This window comes from Vombatus ursinus, unplaced genomic scaffold (assembly GCF_900497805.2).
Source record: "Vombatus ursinus unplaced genomic scaffold, bare-nosed wombat genome assembly UNPS02014793.1, whole genome shotgun sequence".
NCBI lineage: Eukaryota > Metazoa > Chordata > Mammalia > Diprotodontia > Vombatidae > Vombatus > Vombatus ursinus.
In genome coordinates, this window is record NW_020954571.1 from 3438885 (window position 1) to 3458755 (window position 19871).

The following is a 19871-nucleotide window of genomic DNA, read 5'->3' on the forward strand; positions in this document are numbered from 1 at the left end:
ACATTATTGGAAAAGGCCAAATGATACTCTAGGTGAGGAAAATGAGTCCCCTAGCATAGATTATCTCAAAATGAACCAATGATGGGATATTGAACCAAAAATAGAGAAAAAATAAAATAAACAAGGGGGAAGGCATCTACATATAATCTAAGTGAAAGAATCCAGGGGATCCCTTTTCCAACACCCCAACAATGTTAGTCACCTGTTCAAAGGACAGACTAGGACTTAAAAGGACTTTTTTTTTTCAGGTCCAAAGGACAGACTACAACCTACAAAGGTATTTTTGTCTGTGCACCAAAGATTCTAGATCAATTCTTAGGAGGGATTCTTACACATTTTATTACCTCTTTGGGTTTTTATTGAGTTCAACACAGAGGTAAGTCTCAGATTTGATTCATTACCTCTGATGCTAAGAGGAAAAGTTGCCGAAGGAATTATAAAGGATTTGAATCTGATTCAAGAAATATGGGAATACTGTGTTCAAAACTATTTATATGGAGTTTAATTTTAAATGTAAGGAGATGGCTGACTTTAACCTCTACTGCACAGAGTTAATCCAGGGAGATGCAAGCATGTGGATGGATATTTATACCAAACAGAAATCATCTTCACAAAGCACGTACAGTAGAACTAACAGAGATGGGAGGTGTTGCAGTAGAAAGAGTCTTGCATGTACAGTCTTAGGAACATAGCTCCAGAGCTGGAAGGGGCCTTGGAGATCCTTTAGCTCAATGCTTTCATTTTACAAATGAGGAAACTGAGGCTCAGGGAAGAAAAGATCCAAATCAAAATGTAGCAGGTTACAAGTAGCAACCTGTATTTGAATCCAGGTGCTCTGACTTTAAATATGATGCTCTTTCCACTACAAATTATATGACTGCACAAGTGTCCTGGTGAAAGCCAGCTATACTCTGTCTACGGATTCTCCAAATCTAGCAGTATAGTGACTAACTGTCCAAAAAGGAAATGTGCTTAGTCTACCATGACTGGAGAGAACCTAGGTTGGCTGCTAGGAATAATCATTTCCCTTTCTAAGTGCCCACAGGTCATCCCTTTAATAATCTATTTGAAATTCTGGGGAGAGCTCAACACTAGGCTCACTAGTCTTTAGTAGGTAGAACTCATCTTCCTGAAAATCACAACAATATCTGGAACCTGTGTTTGAATCTCAGCCGTTATCTTTATTGGCCATGATTCTGGTTCTACTCAAGCCCTCTGAACCTCAGCTTCTTTACAAGTAATGTTGGGATGATAATACATGCATTACCACCTACTTGATAGGGTTTATAAAGAAAGGGTTTTATAAACCTTAAAGACAGAGCTAGATTATGTCTAGATCTCTCTCTCTCTCTCTCTCTCTCTCTCTCTCATATACTTATCTATCTATCTATCTATCTATCTATCTATCTATCTATCACCTAGCTATCACCTGAGTTATTATTAGTCTTAGCCTTGCCACTAACTTATGTGGCCCAAGAGAAGTTATTTGTCTTTTCTGCATCTTGGTTTCCTCATTGATAGAATGAGAGATGAAGGACCTAAAGGTCCTTCCATTTCTCAAATATGTATGATATTGCAAGTATCCAAGCAAGTAAGCATTCATTAAGATGCTACTTCATACTCAGTACTTTAGGTGAATAGAAGGACCAGAAGCATCTTGGGGTTGGAAGAGGTCACTCTAGCCCCTCATTTTATAGAAATAAGCAAGCTAAAGTGCAAAACATCCATATGACTTATTCCAGATCACACACTCAATGGTGGTAGTCACACAGAGCAGGGGCTAGAACACAGGCCTCCTGAAGACCAATCCATTTCTTTTTCATGCATTTTTCATTCTTTAACCTCAGAGACATTAAAGACTATTTAGTCCAACACTTACATTTTACATATAAGGAAACTGAGGCTCAGAGAAGAGAATCAAGTCAGCTAAAGCCAACCACACAGTGAGCTGGGATATTGAACTACAAATATAACCCATGTTCCAGGCATTTTAATCCAGGTCTTTTTCCCAAACTAGCCCCTAGAAGCCCAATGAAGAGCCAAGCCCTTCAGATGCAGGGGAATATACTCTGCAAATCCTGATCAAACCCAGGTGGGTGTCAGGTTCTAAATCAACAAAGGGAGAAGTCAAGAGAATGCTGCTGGAAATTAATGAAAGGCAAAGGAAGCTATTTCCTCCAGTGCCCGTGTGGGCATTCCACTAAAAATAAGTAGACCTCCCTTGAATGTCCCTGTATCATCCTGTAGAAATGCTAATTATGGCATTAGTCATAACTATTAGCCATCACCTCTATTCTGCACACGTGGAATTCATTAATCTGTGCATATTGCCTGTGTTCGTAATGCAAGAGGGGTTTCTCTTTCTGAGAACTCATTTCTTTCTAAGATGAATGCTTTTTTTTAAAGAACCCCTCCCCATTCCTCAGCTTTTAGGCTTTGCAATAAAAATGGAAACACTATCCCTTTCATGCTTATGTCAGGAATAGACGCTGATCAGAGAGACAAGATGAAAGTATTTATCATGAAATTTTTAAGACAAATATCTCCTTTTCTCTTCCCTTAAAAATACAGAAGTATTCAATTAACAACACAGAGCTATCAGCAAATGGTTTTAACTTCACGCCAAGGATTTTTCACCACACACATAATACTGCTCTCATTGTCATCTTCCTGCTAATCCATCACCTTTATTACTGCTGCAGTTCATTCCAATGAGAGGTGCTGGAGGAAAGGAACAGAGGCATTTAATTTTCCCTTCCTGTGGAGAATTGTAGGATTTAAAGGTCTGAGGAGCAGCAGTGTACTGTGGAAAGAGCACCGAATTGGGCTCAGAGGGTCTGGGTTCAAATCTCAGCTATGTCACTTTATTACCCTAGGCAAGTCACTGAACTGGTCTAGGCTGGAGCATCGTCAGTTAAAAATAAATAACTAAATTGGGTGGGGGGACGTGAAGGAGGGGCATCACAGAACCTTAAACTAGATAATGTCTGAGATTCCTTGTAGCTCTAGATTCTCTAATTGAAGACAAATTCTTTCATCTTATAGACATTAGGTGGTCTGGAAGTCAAGTGACTTGTCTAAGGTTACAGATATAGCAAACTAACAGAGCCAGGCCTCAAATGTGGGTCCTACCATTCAAATCCAGGACTCCTTTTTGCTAAATCGTGCTGAGGGAGAAGATTTGGGGAAAGAAAAGATTTTGGGGAAGCTATATACTATAGTGGAAAGAATGCTTAATTGAGAAGCATTCTAGATCCTGGTTCTAGTCCCACTAATTTGCTGTGAAACCCTTGGGAAAGTTATTTCACTTCTTTGGACCTCAGTTTCCTTATCTATTAAATGGGGACAATGATTCCTGTCCCATTCTATCATTGTGAGGACAAAATGAGGTCATCAAGGAATATAGAAGTACTACAAAAAGTATAAAACACCATATTAAAATTTTAAAATAAATCTGACTTGACAGATAGTGTGGCATAGTAGACAAAGAGCTGGCCTTACAGCCAGGAAGATTTGGATTCAAGTCCTGCCCTGACACATACTGACTGTGTAACCCTGGGTAAATAACTTCTCAGTGCTCAAGACAGCTCTTCAAGTCTCTAAGTTCCAGAGGAGGTGGAGAGTTTCTACACTGGGAAGGCCTCTCTACCAAAGGAATCACAGGCCCAGTCTCAGCCCCGATTCTTTTTTTTGGGAGGAAGGGAGGCAATCAAGGTTAAGTGACTTGCCCAGGGTCACACAGAGAGTACATGTCTGAAGCCTATTTTGACTCAGCCCCTATTCTTGATTTATCAAGTACTATCTATATTTTCTTTAAAACAAAGATGAGCACTGAGGGAAGAAGGCAGTCTGTTTCCTCAAAGATGAGATACTTACCAATTTAAAAACGCCTTTTAGGTCAACTTTATCAGAGAATGAAACCCCTCCTGCACATAATACTGGAGAGTACAACCATATACACAGATCTCGGCACATAAACATCCAAAGAGAACTGCATAGCTGTAGATTAAATTACACAGTTCTGAAAAGATGCAGTTAGCTTTAATGAAACACCACAGGACTTGTGTTTGGATATTGCTGTGGTGCTCTGTGCTTCGTTTAACAAGATTCTGGAGGCCTTTAAAACCACAGAAATACAATTTTGGATAAATGGACACAGATCATACTGAACTCCCTCTCTTAACAACTCTGATTGGGCCAGACTTTCCGAGAGGTGTTGATTTTCTCTTTAAATGTGAAAATGCCTCCAAAGACATTTTGCCATACTTTACCAGGAGATGGTTCCAAGTTGATCACCCGAGCCTTAGTTCTGCAGTCTGAGAGGGATTTGCGAGGCTGACAGGAGGGCCTGACAAATTGTATCTACCCACAGAAACAGCTCAAGGCTAAAGGACTTCATTCTGTTGACAGATGCCTGACTAACCTGAATGATGATTTTTCACACTCCAACCACATTAGTTTTTATTCCTAGACTCTCCATTCATGATTCACATCAGAATCTTTCTCATCAAATGATGTAATGTTTATATAGAGCTTCACAAATCTTAAAAGTACTGTATAAATGTCAGCTAGTATTAATTATTATTATTATTTAATCATTCTCATTCTCCCAGGGTAGCTATCTAACCAGGTGTGGCAAGTGTAGAAAAGTTGGGTCTGGGGTTTGGGGCAAGGCTTAATCATGGAAAGATTCTGTAAAACCAGTTACCAAGGTCGAAGTTCCAAATTAGAGATTTTAAAAGAGAGAGAAATAACATATATAGAATTCCTGCTATGAGCAATGTTTTTACCTTGACTCCTCGAGGGCCCGGATATCCAATTGGACCCTGGGGACCAGGTGGGCCCTAGGATTAAAGGAAAAATAACAATTAGGCTTTGTTTCAATTTCCAATTCAAGCTGTTCCTCATAACTCTGGATAACTTGAAGACTCAATATAAAGGAAGGGATTCTCTTTCAGATAGGCCAAATAAAGATCAGCATACTGTCCTAGATAGATGATGGGTCTAAGTACAAATGGTTTGTTAGCATATGAGAAAATAGTACCAAGTGAAGAGTGTGAGACAAAGAAATTTTATTTCTGCAGCAAAGAATTTTAATGAAGAACTACCAGTGTATTTGAGTGAGATACTTTTGTTAAGACCAAAGGATGACCTTGCCTTAGATCCCAAGTTTTAAGACATTTGTTGCCACATGTCTATTAGAGATTCATCTTTAAATACTCTCCTCGCTCTGGGTAGCTGCCCCTCCATTGAGAGAATTTGTCAATATTTATTACATACTCTTTATGTGCAGAGTTTGAGTCACTCTCATCCTTTGTTTATAATATATTCAGACCTCTCCTAAATTTCTCTTCCAGCTATGGAACCTCTGTTGGTAAAATTCTACCCATTTCCCATCTCTAAAACAGAGGAATCCTTCAGCATGACATGAAGACAATCCAAGTGGGTCATTCATTAGTTTCTCTTTTTACCCTCTGCAAGTTTTTGACAGGAGGGTGCAGCTAAGAAGAGGGGAGATGTGGGAGAATGGCTATGGTGTAAACTGAGACATCATATGAATGGATGAATGAATTGGGAAAGAAGAAAGAGAACAGGAGAAAGTGTAGACTCCCACCCATAGCCCTTGTGTGACAAGGTCACAAGTGAGTCCCTGACTTCAACAACCACTGCAAAAACCACTGCACCCACACGTATGTAGAGAGCTAAAAAATAATGGACAACACTGGTCACGTCCAAGGCGTTAAGCAAGTATGGTGGGCAATCCAGCAGAGGACACTGTCAACCCAATCAATCAGGGTTCAACCATACCCACAACAAAAAAAAACAATAGCTGGGAATCTCATTCAGTGTGTAAGACAATCAGCACCTTACAGAATAGAAAGAGCTCATACACAAGATCCAGAATTATTACATCAGGCAGTGACATCAAAGTTTAATTCAATGGAAACAGGTAAATATTCAAGGGTTCCACAGAGTTCCTGGTGATGTTTGGTTAAGCCAAGAGGAATCTTTATTTTTAAAGATTGTTAGTAACTTTCTGAGGCTATGGCAATAATTCAGGGAAAGTTATAACCTTTAGCCCAACACCTGCAAATTGCCTAATGTTTGCAAAAAATATTTTTTAAAAAATCTGCTAGATTGCTAAGTATAGCATTGATATTCTAGAGACATAGTTGATTGTCACTTAGAGGAAAGGCCTTAGTCATGGATTAGGTGCTATTTCTCCATGCTGGATGATATCCAGGCCTTACAAGGGTGAAGATGAGGCCAATTGACCAAGCTCTTGTAAAAGAGACTAATGAATCCTTTCCAACCCAACAGGGCACAAAGTGGAACTATGGATCTGCTTCCTGAAAAGTCAGACTGGATAACTTAGGGATGCTAGTTTTGAACTGTGTCCTTGGAGGGCAAGAAAGGAAATGCTTTAAGTGGCTTAAAGGTTGGGGAAGGGAAACTTGCATGAAATAACTGCATCCAAACGATGTTTTTTTTTTTCTCCTTTATCACCCCCACAAAAACATCTATATTATTTGACATGGATCACTGTACACCGTGGGGGAGACAGCTGGCTTTTGGAGAATATCTGACTTTATAGTCTTTTTTACATCTCCTTGCCATTTGTGGGGGATGCATCCAAGAGATTCCTCTTAACCGGAAACTGTGAAAACTACACTGCACCAATTATCAAGATTTATGTGCAAAGGGTGGTTTGTTTTCAACATAAAAGCAGCCCCATTTCCCGTATTTTAAAAATGTAATAATGCAACAAATGTCTTTTAATCCCATCTCTTCTGCTATACTAAGCAAGCTTTCAAGCTTATCAAATAATGCATCTTTTTCACTTGAAGTCTTTTTTTTTCCTCTTCATCCTTTGCCCTCTCTTCTTGCACAATTTCCCCTTTTATTTGAAGGGTCATACTAATGTTATAGATGTACAAGTCTCATGAGAGTATGGCACCCACATGAGAAGCAACCCTGGTGTAGTGGATAGAGAGCTGGCCTTGGAGCCAGGAAGACTTGAGTGCCACCTCTGACACATATAGGCTATGCCACCCTGAGCAAGTTACCTAATCTTTCAGTGCTGCAGGCAACAATCAGTTCCAGAGAAGGTGCCAAGCTGTACTGGTTAAGGGAGTTTCCTCTATCAATGAAATCATAGGCTCAGCCCTCTTCTTATGGTAACCATGGATAATTATATTGCATAAAGAAGAATGAGGATCACACTGTGAAGTGAAATTCTGAAAACAATGTGGGCTCCATGTATTGAGCAGTGCTTAGATGCAGATTAGCTGGACTGGAAGCCTTGAGGATCACTGGTAATTCATGCTACCTGGCTCTCCCCAGTCCCACCACCTCTAGCCTGCCTTACCTAGTGTATGTATACTTAGATGGGGCTGTAAATAACATTGACTTTGTTGGTCTTCTGGCCCTGCTCAGTCTTCTGAGAAGCTAACGAGGAGTACCATCTTTTACTAGATGGGACTTTCAGCACAAATATGTACCAGATCAGACTGAAGCATTTTAGAAAGATACTCACCTGACCACCTTTCTCCCCTGGAGGGCCTTCTTTGCCAGGATGTCCCTGTTGACAGAAAAGATGAGCATTGAATTATTCTATCCACTATCTTAGAAAGTGCTACTTGTCCATGGTTCTTCTCTCTTATTACAACATTAACAATGTTCTCTGTGGGTCTCTTCATTCTTTTCCCCAAAGAACTCAAGCCATCCTACAGGGATTTCTTAATGTGGTCCTAGCACAGCACCACCCTCCAATACATATTTTATGGATGACCAAATTGGGGCATAGACAAGAATAGCAATTTGCTCAAAGTTTCACCCAGCAAATCAAGTCCATGGCAGAACTGGAGAATAAAAACCAGACCTCTGACCTCTAGATATCACAGCTTCCTAGACTGGCTGTCACTATGCTGTCTCTAAAAACTTAAATATCTATTTGCTAGAAGAAAAAGCAAGATGAAAGGCTGTTGACAAGGGCTAAGATCAGCAGCTCCCATCACTCATCTTGGAACTGATTATAGTTCTTTCTCAACTTACATGGGTATGAAGTTTATCTTGAGATTGTAGGCCACAACCTTATTTAATACATGCCCCACTTAGAATTTCCATTTGAAACTGGAAGAGACATTAGAGATCCAGTAGTCCAGACCCTATATTTTGCAAATGTGGAAACTGAGGTCTAACTGAAATTGCTACATTCTTCTCCCCCAGTGCTCTTTTAAATCCAGGCATGTACCAATTCATTCTTAGGGCTGGCAGCACCTAGCTTCCCAGCACAGTCTATTTTTCAGTGAACTTTAATCACTCCGGCATCATGTTCAATCAGCCAATATTTAGAAAACTAAAGAAGAGAAATATCTACTGTCAAGAAATATTGCTTCAACCAAAGCTCAGTGGAATACAGTCATGTAGTAGAGACCCAATGGCCCATCACTTTGAGAAACATTATCTTAATGTATTTGTTTAAGAGGGGGACAATATTTGTGCATTTGGTTTTTGTACTTAAAAAAAAATATTTTTAACAGTTTTTCAAAGAGTAAATAAGCCAATCAAGTCAGGAAGTGTAAAACCTTGAGTTTGTGCCTTCAAGGGTATCTTAATGCAGCAAATAGCCTCATGGCCAAATTTTCACCAGGCGCAATGCTGTGTTCCTGCTGGTGCTCTAGCAGAAGCTGTGACTGGAATTCAGGTCATCATATGGCAGACTCATTTCTCTCCAAAAAAGCAAGATTATATGTAGAGAATTCCAAAGCTGCAGTTGTTCCTGAAGGCGCTGCTTATTTCAGAACCTGTAGTCTGACAACCAGGTCTTTCTTGAACCACTTAAGAGTTAGTAGTGAGGTGGTCATTCTGATACATCTGGAGCCCAGGGGCTGGGAGTGGGGGCTGTGTTTTGTACACTCACACATTTTGACTCAAGTGTAGCAAAAGTATTGCCTATAGTGTTTTGAAGAAATAATTGTTTTTCTATATGTCAGAGATTTTTTCCCCTCAAAAACTAATTTTTTCTTTACTCTATTTTGCTATCCATTGTATTTCACCATCATTTCCATGAGTGTCAGAAAGTATCATATTTGAAGAAGCATGGGGTTTGGGACACATCCTTCAAACAAAGCATTTTAAGGGGCTTTCTATAACTGACAACCTCACTGGAGTTGGCTATAAAAAATAGTTCTTTCAACATCTGGATGGCTATTTAAAGATTTTTTTGAGTATATTTAAGAGTATATATTTCCCACTATATTGAAGAATATGAAGATGGTCTTCCTAATTCTCCATAAGAAAGATATCTATGCTGAAGTACCACCACAGTATACCGGACATATTTGTCCTGAGGCATCCATATATTGCTATGTGGCCTACTTTGAAATCAATACCATCCACCAATAAAATGCTCAGTCATACTTGACTCTTCATGACCCCATTTGGGATTTTCTTGGCAAGGATACTGGTATGGTTTGTCATTTCCTTCTTCAACTCATTTTACAGATGAGAAAACTGAGGCAAACAGGGTTAAGTGACTTGCCCAGTGTCACACAGCTAGTAAGTGACTGAAGCCGGTTTTGAACTCAGCTCTTCCTGACTCTAGGCCAGGTGTTCTATCCACTGTGCTATCTAGCTGCCCTGTAGCTAGGGTTAGGGCTCCATCTGTGGGCTAGAGCTAGGAAGCCACAGATCTAAAGATGAAAATTAAAGCAAAGAGATGTTTACTAATCAGATACCAAATAATTATTAACATCATTAACCTTTTTATTTATTTTGTCTTCTGATAGAATTATTAAAACTATAAAATATAGTATAGCCTTAATAATTGATTTAGTTAAAAATTTTTATTAAAATATTCCATATACAATGAATGCAGTCAAGAGAATCCATGGTACCCCTTACAAAGAGAATGACCTAATAAAAACCACCCTCACTCTATACTGTTTCCCCTCAACTATCTTATTTTTTATAATTTGTACAGCTTGCCCATGGACTAGATTTGGGAGTTTAACTGATTATTTCCAGGAGATCTCCAATTTGGCAGTGCAATCGTGAGCTTACACTACTGTAAATTCATGCCTCTCACCTCCCATTGTCTCCAAGCTAAAAATATGCTTTTGTATTACTATTAGGACTTAGCATCCCCCTTTCTTTCTACAGAACAGATTACTCACTGAGGATCTTTCACACCTAGCTGATTATTTCTCCTTCTCCTTTCCCCCTCCCCCACAAGCTGTTAAATATGCTAGGGTAGGTTCCAATAATTAAATGACACACAGTAATAAATAATAGCTTTCCTACCAAGGCAATCGCCACTCTTTGATTGAAACACATTATGAAAAGCATGTCCCAAACCCAATAATTACTGTGCAATCAGGCATGAGACCAAATGTGCATTTATTAACAGATTTAGAGAATGAGTCAAATGAAGCTCAGAAATGTCCACCCTTGTGAATCTGTAAAATGTATCTTCTGACTGAGAGTGAGTTGGTTGCTGTGTTAGGGGGATGGGAAGTCAGGACTTGGGAGAGGAGGAGCATTCAATTCAACTCCATGTAACTTAACAAAATCAATTCAAATAAATTTAACACAACTTACAGGAGGTCCATCTGCACCAGGCATTCCTGGAAGCCCAGGTTTACCTAAGGGGCCCTAGGAAAAAAAAAAAGATGAGCAAGAAATTACCCTGCAGTCAATACTTGTAATACATTTGTCTAGTATTCATAGGCGCTGTATATGGGAAAGTGGTAACACCCCCACTCCTTTTCTCATCCCAAGATGACCTTTGGGGATCTCCATCATGACTCAGACAAGGACTGAATCAGACAATGCTATTGAAAGATGCTGATTTCCACTAAATTTTCATCTTCTCAAATGCAGCCCATTAAAAGGAATCTCTATAATGGCAAGACGTCAGTCTGATGAAAGAAATCAGGACCCAAGCTTTTACCAAACAGGATCCCAAATGCTTTGTTCAGAACTCTGTAGGGTAGATAAAAAGATGGCCAGAAAGCTGCCTTCAGCAAGGTGAAGGAGGAGGGAAGGGCATGCCTTAAAAGCAATAAAACTCAACTTAGAACCAGCTGACACCATGAAGAAATCCCATTGAGTAAATCTTGTTTTTCATTCAGGGCACTTGGCTTCCACTGACCAATGTCCTCACCAAAATGAGGTGGCCAATCAGAGAGAATTTTCAAACCTCTGGGGGTCTCCAAAGCCACGAAGTCATGGGAGCCATACATACACAAAATCTATTGGAAATAATCCTCTGCTGGCCCCAGAAGATGTTTTGTGTCAAAGTGAAAATTTCCCTGCCTGAGGCAGAAAAGCAAAAACTTCAATTTGTTACCCAGGGTTCTACTCTTATCCCATGGCTCAACCTTTTTCCTAGCTAATATCTGAGTGAAAACATCCTGATGTTTTACTTCCCTCAAAATGCTGCCTTTCAGATCGAAAACAAATGCAAATGTTATGAATTAGAGATTAACTGTGCAATTTTCCTCTTCCTAGCCTGGATGTAGACAGATTAAACATTCCTATACACAGGCAAGAACAGATGTGTAATGGGAGATGGGGTGGGGTAGTGGGGAAGTAGTCAGATGGGCAAATGCATACTGATAACGACCATTACATTATTTTGTATTGGGGAAAGTGGGAAGCAAAGCACATACTTTTTCTCCTGGTGGACCAATTGCACCCTGAGGACCTGGAAGACCCTGTAAACAGAAAATGAATGGAGGGGAAGAAGTCAGATAATTTGATTTACCCAGAGCATCTGCTTAGTTTGTGTATATCCTTTCTCTATCTTACTGACCTCCAGTCTCATTACTCCTCCTGCATTAAAATGCACCAAAGCCAAAAAAATGCCAGTCTCTGCACTTTACTGTTAGCCATCTGTGGTATACTATATTAGCTGCAGCAGACCAGGCATCATGTAAAGGGACAGGAGTGTTTGGGAGGTTGAAGTAGGCCTTGAGAATGGGCTTAAATGGATGGCTGCATATTGGGTAAACTCTTCTAACAATGATGAGGCTCATTTACATTTATGGAGAGGGTGTTACAAATTGCTAAAGCATCATCACATTCAGTATAGAACCTGACAGTGGTGAGGCAGGCTTGGTTACCTATTGCTGTTGTTGTTTTTTTTTTTTTTACAGATGAGGAAGAAGAGTCTCAGAGTAATTCAATGACTTGTCCAAAGTCACGTGGACACAACAGCCTAGGACCCAAAATTAAGTGTATTTTTTGTAAAAATTCAATTTAATTTCATCTTCAGATCAGCATTCTCTCCTTCCCACCACCCTCTCCTCATCTCCATTGAGAAAGTAAGAAAAACAAAAAGCCCATCACAAATATTCTAGTCAAGCAAAATAAATTCCCACATTGGCCACCATATTACATGTGTGAGTGTGTCTGTCTGTGTGTGTATGCCTCAATCTGTACTCTGAGTCCATCACCTCTCTATTAGGAGATAGTTACCATGTTTCATACTGTGTACTTGTGGTTGGTCACTGTAACGACTGGAGTTCCTAAGTCTTTCAAAGTTCTAAAGCTAGGTGTCTTAGCTTTAAGCCTAGTATATCTCTCCTTGAGTTCTGGGGCCTCTGGGTCATGAAATTTCTAAGTATAAAAACATCATCATCCTTTAGGCAGACAAGACTCACCTGGGCACCTGGATTACCCTGTTGTCCTGGGGGGCCAGGTTCACCCTGAGGACCCTGTAAGGAAGGAAATAACAAAGGGACTGAACAAAATACAAAGTGGTATTAACAGTCTGCCCCATGAAGAAGCAATGATCTTCCAGCCTGAAAACTGGCTATATCTCAAGGCCTATTAACAAGAGCAGGAGAAAATGTTGAATATTGACAAAGACAGAGAACCAGGATCTACGGGCAAAATCATATTAAAATTAAATGGTTCTCTTACATCTTAAAGGACATAGTTTGGGTGTTGGGGAATTATCCAGCTTCATCCAACAGGCAAACATATAAAACTTGATATCCAGAGAGTTGATAAAAACTGAAAATTTTAAAAAGCTTCCAAAAAGCTATAGGTAAATTCCTAGATGACAGCAGTTTTTAATAGGTCATTAAGGAAGGTGTCTCTCACATACAACATTCTATCTCCTGTCTCCGTGCCTTTGAAGAAGCTGTCTCCCAGGCATGGAAGGTATTCTTACCTTACTTCCACCTCTTAGGATCCCAAGCTTCCTTCAAAACTCAGTTTTGAAGTGTCAAGACTGCCTATATCAGGCCTCTCCTGATCCCCCTCCACATCCATTCCCCATCCCGTGCTAGTTTAATCCCACTAAGTTTAATTTTAATTTTAATTGTATATATTTTGTATCCCTATATGTGTCATGTCATATTTTGTATCTATATATGTGTCTATATGTCATTTTTCACAATAGAATGCAAACTCCTTGAGGACAGCAATTTTCATTTTTGTCTTTTTACCTCCATATCTAATACAGTGCCTAGAACACAATTGGCATTTAATAAGTGCTTGTTGATTGATTTGACTGGTTGCCATCTAGAGCCAGTCCCTGACCTATGCGGTGATTGCAGGTGCTTTATCCAATATGGACCCACTGACTTGTTCTTCCTGGCAGAGATAAAATTATGGGTTGGAGGAACTATGGAGATGACCAAATTCTCAAGCTGTTCAATGCCCAACTTCAGAACACTGTCTGATACCAGTAGCATTCAGGCTTGCCTAAGTAGATGCTTCCCTAACTGACTGAAATCATGCATGGTTGCATCCAGTCAGAAAAGAATGATCATGATTCTCTTTTGCTACAATCTACCACTGAACCTTGTAAAATTAATCCACTGCTGCATAGGCCTTTGTGTGATGGTGACTGGTTTCCACAGTGAATGCTCATTAAAATATGCAAATATCCTGAAGACTTCCAGTCCAAGAATATATGCAAGTTACTCATTGGAGGAAAATCAAGTTTCCATGTAAAATTTCCAAGTCATCCCAATGTACCAGTATCTTCCAGACAACCCTAATATGGAGAGTAACCTTTGTGAGGCCTGCTCACAGGCCTCTGCAAGCATATTTTAAACACCCATTGTTATCAACTTACACATAGAAAATAATTTCCTTCTACTCCTACATAGGACAGCAAGGGTCTATGGTGGGAAATCATTTTCCTGAGATGGTCAGCCAGAAAGTGCAGCTACTAAACCACTGTCCTCTTTAAGGCCTAAAGCCTATTGTCTTACAGCATCTGTTTTTGCTGATTCCATGTTTAACTGCTTTGGCTCTTACTCTAAGAGCATACATCATGATACAACAGATACTGGAGGGCACTGAAGGGGAAATTCCCTTGGAAATCCACTGCAAAACCAGCATACATTAACTTCCCCTTATTATAGAAATAGATCCTCTTCTGGCCTTGAAATGAATGTACCCAGAAAGTAATTAGCGCTTGTAATTTAGGAAAAGTGATGTGGCTGGATGCTTAACAAAGACTTACCACATTTCCTTTTGGGCCAGTTTGTCCATCCGTACCCGTCACACCCTGGATAAAAATGTACAAAAGAGGAAAAAAAAATACATGAAAAGAAAAACTCCACCCCGAGAAGACAAAATCCAAAAACCAATTCATCAGATGATGTCAAGGTCTTTGGGGCTGAAGGAGAACAGCTGTGTGAATCGTGAAAGGCTTGCTTCAAAATTGCATCAGCTCAGCTTACTCTTTGGTCTCCCCCTCACCAAGGAGAGCAATGCCAGCCAAAATTTCCCAGTTTCTGTACCTGGTGGTGGGAAAAATTCAGGGCAACAAACTGTTCCCACTCCAGATGAGGAAGCATGCTGGGAAAAGGCACCCTGAAGGAACAAGCTGGCAAAAATAAGAGATGGAAACAACTTCTGTGGAAAATAGGAGCTTTGCTCTGGCTGCAGAATCATCTGCAGTCCTGGTCTTGCCTGCATGAGGGGAACAGAGCTGCCTCCTTCCTTCCATGTTGCTATTCACCAGACCTATGTGCCCTATCCAAAGAATCCTAGCCTTTCCCCCCACACAATCCAGAATCATTGAATTTAGCTTTGGAGAGGGCCTTGGGGACCCTCTAGTCCAACCCATAACTAAAAGAAATCTCTATTATGACACACTTAACAAGTAGCCATCTGGTCCCTGCTTGAAGATTCCTGTGAAGGAGAACTCACAGCCTCCAGTAGCAGTCCATTACACTTTTGGACATCTCTAATTATTAGGAAATAATTAAATCTGACTCGTTGCAACTTCCACCCTCTGGGACCAAACAGAAAAGGTCTACTTCCTTTTCTCTACAACAGCTCTTCAAATACTTGAAGACAACTATCAATTATTCTCTGAGTCTTCTCTTCTTGAGGATAAAACACCCCCAGTTCCTCCAATCAAATAAAGGACAAAGGGACAGAAGAGGTTGGTGGCTGTTGCCCAGTTTCCCAGATATTGTACCTGCCTAACCCAGATAGGACTGCAAGACTTTGGTCAGTATTTTCCCATCATTGGTTTGCAGCCTAGTCTACAAAAACTTTTATGACCAGAGGGCCTTGCTTCTTAAAACCTATAAACTTAAAAACAAAACATAACAAAATCTGACTCATACTTTTTCACTGGCTTGTGGAACCTGCCACCTAAGCTGCCAAGTGTTACTGCACTGAGGGCAATGATGGCCAAAGTTTAAAAAAGAATGGAGTTATTTTTCCACTCTGTGATACAGTTTGGGGAAGTACCGCTCTCTGTTAAGAGACCCTGCCTTGGCCACCCAGGTTTACTTGAATAGAATCTGATTTTATCATAGGATCTGCAGCTGGAAAGCCCCATAGAGGTCATCTTATACAAACCTCTCATTTTATAGCTGAGGAAACTGAGGCCCAGAGGGAGGAAGGGCGTCATCCAAGTCTACCCAGATAGAAAGGAACAGATCAGGGATTCACACCCATGTCCTCTGACTCCAAATTCAGTGCTCTTTCTGTTACACCAGCGGTTCTCAAATGATATACCAAAGCGCGTTAGTTCTGGCCAGGTGTGCTGCAAATGGGACAGAAATTAAACTTGGGATCATATGGACATGGGTGAGTCTCTCATCTCTGCTGTTATGTATTCTCCCCAGGAAAAAAATAAACAAATGAATAAAGAATAATGATAATAATGATGATGATGCTTCACCATGACCAAAAATACTTTGAGAACTATGGCTCTAGCACATACTGGCTCTTCACCATTAAGATGGACGCAGTTACCCCTTACTTGGGCTGCTTCCCAACTGTTGGGTACACACTGACCACTCAGGGATAACAGCACATTTTGAAGATCACGACTCAAATGGAAGGAAGTGGGGGTGGGGAATCACACCCAACAGCGGCTGAGAATCTCCTTAGGGACACCCCAGCCTGGCCACACATTCTCTAAAAGCCATGAAGAGGAAGGTGAATCCAGTCACCAAGAGACTGTAGCAAGATAGCATGATATTGTTTCTCTTCTGAGTGAACTACATTGAATGAAAGACCCATAAAATGAACCATCTCTCCTTCTGGGTTTTGGAAAGTACATCAGTGTTACTTCATGGTCACACGCAACTTTGGATGAAGAAGTGAATTGCAGAGAAAGGAGCACAAAAGTGGAGACAGTAGACATGGGGTTCTTGTTTTGGTTCTTCTCCAGGCCTAACTGGGTAACCTTGAGTAAATGATCGTCCTTCTCTGGGCTATAAAGTGGGGAAGTTCAGTGAAGGCCCCTCTCAGCAGCATTGTATTGTGGGTCTATGATTCTCCTAGGATACAGAAAGTGAATGGCACAGGTAACATTGCATCCCAGGAATCTTAATTCTCTGACCTCTGTACTTTCGCCTAAACAATCATTTTGGAGAGCTGTGTAAAGTAGAGAGGGCACCTGGATTCCTGTTGTTTCTCTTTTTAACATTAAAAAATATATATGTGCCTATATATATATATATATATATGTATTATGTAGCTTTCTGGGAAAGAGGTAGGAAATTCAGAGGAAAAAAACAATCCAGTTCTAAATCTGGGCCCTTATTTTGTAAACCTGCAGCATTTCTAATGAAAGCACAATTCCTTCCAGCTTTGAAAGACCAGGGCCACCTCTTATCTGTGCACTTTAAGCTTCTACTAACACCTCAGGTTTCCTTAGAGCAGGTGTTCACAGTGATCAGTTCAGATTATCTGCCTGAATGACTAAGTGGGACATCATAGCCCTGACAGGGAGGACAAACGTGAATTTTCAAAGTCAACAATGGAGCGAGAGATGCAAAGCAGGCCACAGAACTTACAGGGGGTCCAGGTGGGCCAGGTGGGCCCTTTGGTCCAAGCAAACCACGAGGTCCCTAAAATAAAGAAGGAAAAGATCCATGTCAGGACTCCACTTATGAAGATATACATGTAGATATCAGGATCTGAAAACTCAGCACCATAAAAACATCTTGCTGAAATGCTGGCTTGGCTGTAACGTATGTCCTTTATGGAATACCCTCCTTTCTCCCCTTCCCTATCAAAATCCTACCTATCTTTCAAAGCCTACATTAAGTTCTACCTCCTGAAATCTCTGATGGCTTCAACACTCATTGATCTCTTCTGAATTCCTTTGGTGGTGATTTTCAATAATATACAATGTAGCATATTTATGTATAGGATATCCCCAAAGTCTTAGTACAGTTTTAAACTTTAAAAACATAAATAAATTATTAAATATGTTGACTTTTAGAATACTCTGTGTATACAAACACATATGTGTATACATACATACAATACATATATACATATGCATGTGTGTAAAGTCTTACTAAAGACTCAAGCTATTAAATAACTAAATATATATACAAATGTATTATACAATACATATTTATTTGTGCATATATGTATACAGTATATATATGAATGTATGCATATATTCATTTGTGAATATGCACACATATGTGCATTATATAAATATGAACATATGTCCCTGTAGAGTATATGTGTGCATGCATGTATGTATGTGTGTATGTATGTATGTATGTATGTATGTGGAAAAAGGAGATTGGGAGACAGAGAGAAACAGAGAGAGAAAGAGACAAAGAAAGAGAGAGACGGAAATAGAGGGAAGGAGAGAGAGCAGTTTGCAGCTGCTCCACATGTCTAGGTTTTTGCTTCTCCAAAAAGACTGTAAGCTACTTGAGAGAAGGGCCTAAGGGATGCTATCCCTGCATCTCCCCTGAGCAAGAACTCAACAGATATGCTCAGATTGAAAATATAATTGGGTTGGTGATAAAAGCACTGATATCTCAGGCTATATCTGAGTTCTGGAAACATTTTTAACTAACTTGTTTCATTCTCAGAAGGGAATCAGACCCAGAATAAACTGCCTCACATGCCAAACAACTGTACCAAGAAAATTTGTTGTCACCTCACAAAGTAAAATGCACACACGCATGTTTTAGATGAGTCATCAAAGATAATGGTAAGAACTGGATTCCCATCCATCATAGTTAGTGTTCAGCCTTATAGAGCACCTTTCTTTTGCCTTAGTCTTTGGGTTTAGACGTCTGCTTACCTTGGTGTGCTCTGAAAGCATTCAAGAATTTGCTCTAAAACAGAATGGTTTGGAGCTGTTGAGCAGAACCAGGCTGCTGTATGTTGAAGGCCTGTACTTCTGTTCTAGAGCTAACTCTAAAGCCCACCCAACTATCCTACAACCAGCTTGGTATGTTCTTAGCTCTACATCCTATTTAAGAATTCAAAGTCATCACCTAGCCTGGTGGTACATTTACCATGTTTGCTGAAAGGAACTGATTTAAAGATCATATTCTTTTATAGAGAGGCAGTATGGTAGAATGGATAGAGAGTTGGCCTTTTAAAAGCCAGGAAGATCTGGGTTCAAGTCCAATCTCTGACACATAGGGCTGTGTGACCAGATCACTTAGCCCATTAGGGCTCTATGCACTGATAGTCTGAGCTAACACTGTAAGTTGCAGAGATGGTGCTGACCTGAATTGATAGAAGGACTTTCCTCAACTAGGAACTTCCCTCTATCAATGAATCACAGATCCAGTCTCTATTTCCTATTGTTCAATGGAACTGAGTTGAACATCATATGGTTTTACAGGTGTCTTTAGCCTAACTAGGTAGGCCCTCCCCACTTCCCTGCTCCCCTTGGCCACTCCTCCCCTACACCCTCCCCTTTTTTTTCTTTTAGGCAATTGGGGTTAAGTGACTCGCCCAAGGTCACACAGCTAGTAAGTGTCAAGTGTTTGGTCTGAGGCCAGATTTGAACTTAGGTCCTCCTGACTTCAGGGCCAGTGCTCTATCCACTGCACCATCTAGCTGCCCCAACACCCTTCCCTTTTTGACAAAGGTCAATGGAAACCACTGGCTTTTTATCCAGGCTATGCTCCCTATCCTATCCTCCTTGGCTATAAATAAGCCTTCCTTGACATGCCTGATAGTGAGGCAAAGGACAAGAAGAGAATGAATAAGGAGGATCTCTTAAGAACAGAAGAACATTTGAAAAATCAGGATCATTCTTTCAGGTTCTCATAGGGAGGAAGAGAATAAAAACCTGCCAAGGAAAACATCGCCCAATTATGCTACACTTCATGGTGAGCCTCTAATTGAGCTGCTTCTCGTTGGAGGTCTCTAGAAGGAGACCATAGCTCTTGGATCCAAACACCCTGCCTGATACTTCATATGGCTCACAACATAGAAGGGGTTCTTAGAGATGGTATTTACTGAATATATTTCTGAATCATCATTGTGGAGAATTGTATAAAGTTATGGAGGGGAGAAAGACACCTGGAAAGCCAGGCAGAAGATCATGCCACAAAACTTCGGGAAGGAAGGAAACTTTTGGGCTTGGCTGTATGTTAAAACAAAGT

The 19871-nt window shown here is 40.3% G+C and overlaps 1 protein-coding gene across 2 annotated transcripts in view; it reads right to left on the minus strand.

The window, feature by feature from the left end:
* Window positions 1–19871, minus strand: part of COL5A1 (collagen type V alpha 1 chain) — a 303659-nt gene that overhangs the window by 83916 nt on the left and 199872 nt on the right. For both annotated transcript variants that reach the window (XM_027869258.1, XM_027869257.1), the window contains exons 21-27: window positions 17292–17345; window positions 14489–14533; window positions 12669–12722; window positions 11676–11720; window positions 10603–10656; window positions 7538–7582; window positions 4791–4844 (exon numbers count right to left, since the gene is read on the minus strand). In XM_027869258.1, coding sequence (XP_027725059.1) covers window positions 4791–4844; window positions 7538–7582; window positions 10603–10656; window positions 11676–11720; window positions 12669–12722; window positions 14489–14533; window positions 17292–17345 — 351 coding nt within the window. The remainder of the gene's footprint in view (window positions 1–4790; window positions 4845–7537; window positions 7583–10602; window positions 10657–11675; window positions 11721–12668; window positions 12723–14488; window positions 14534–17291; window positions 17346–19871) is intronic.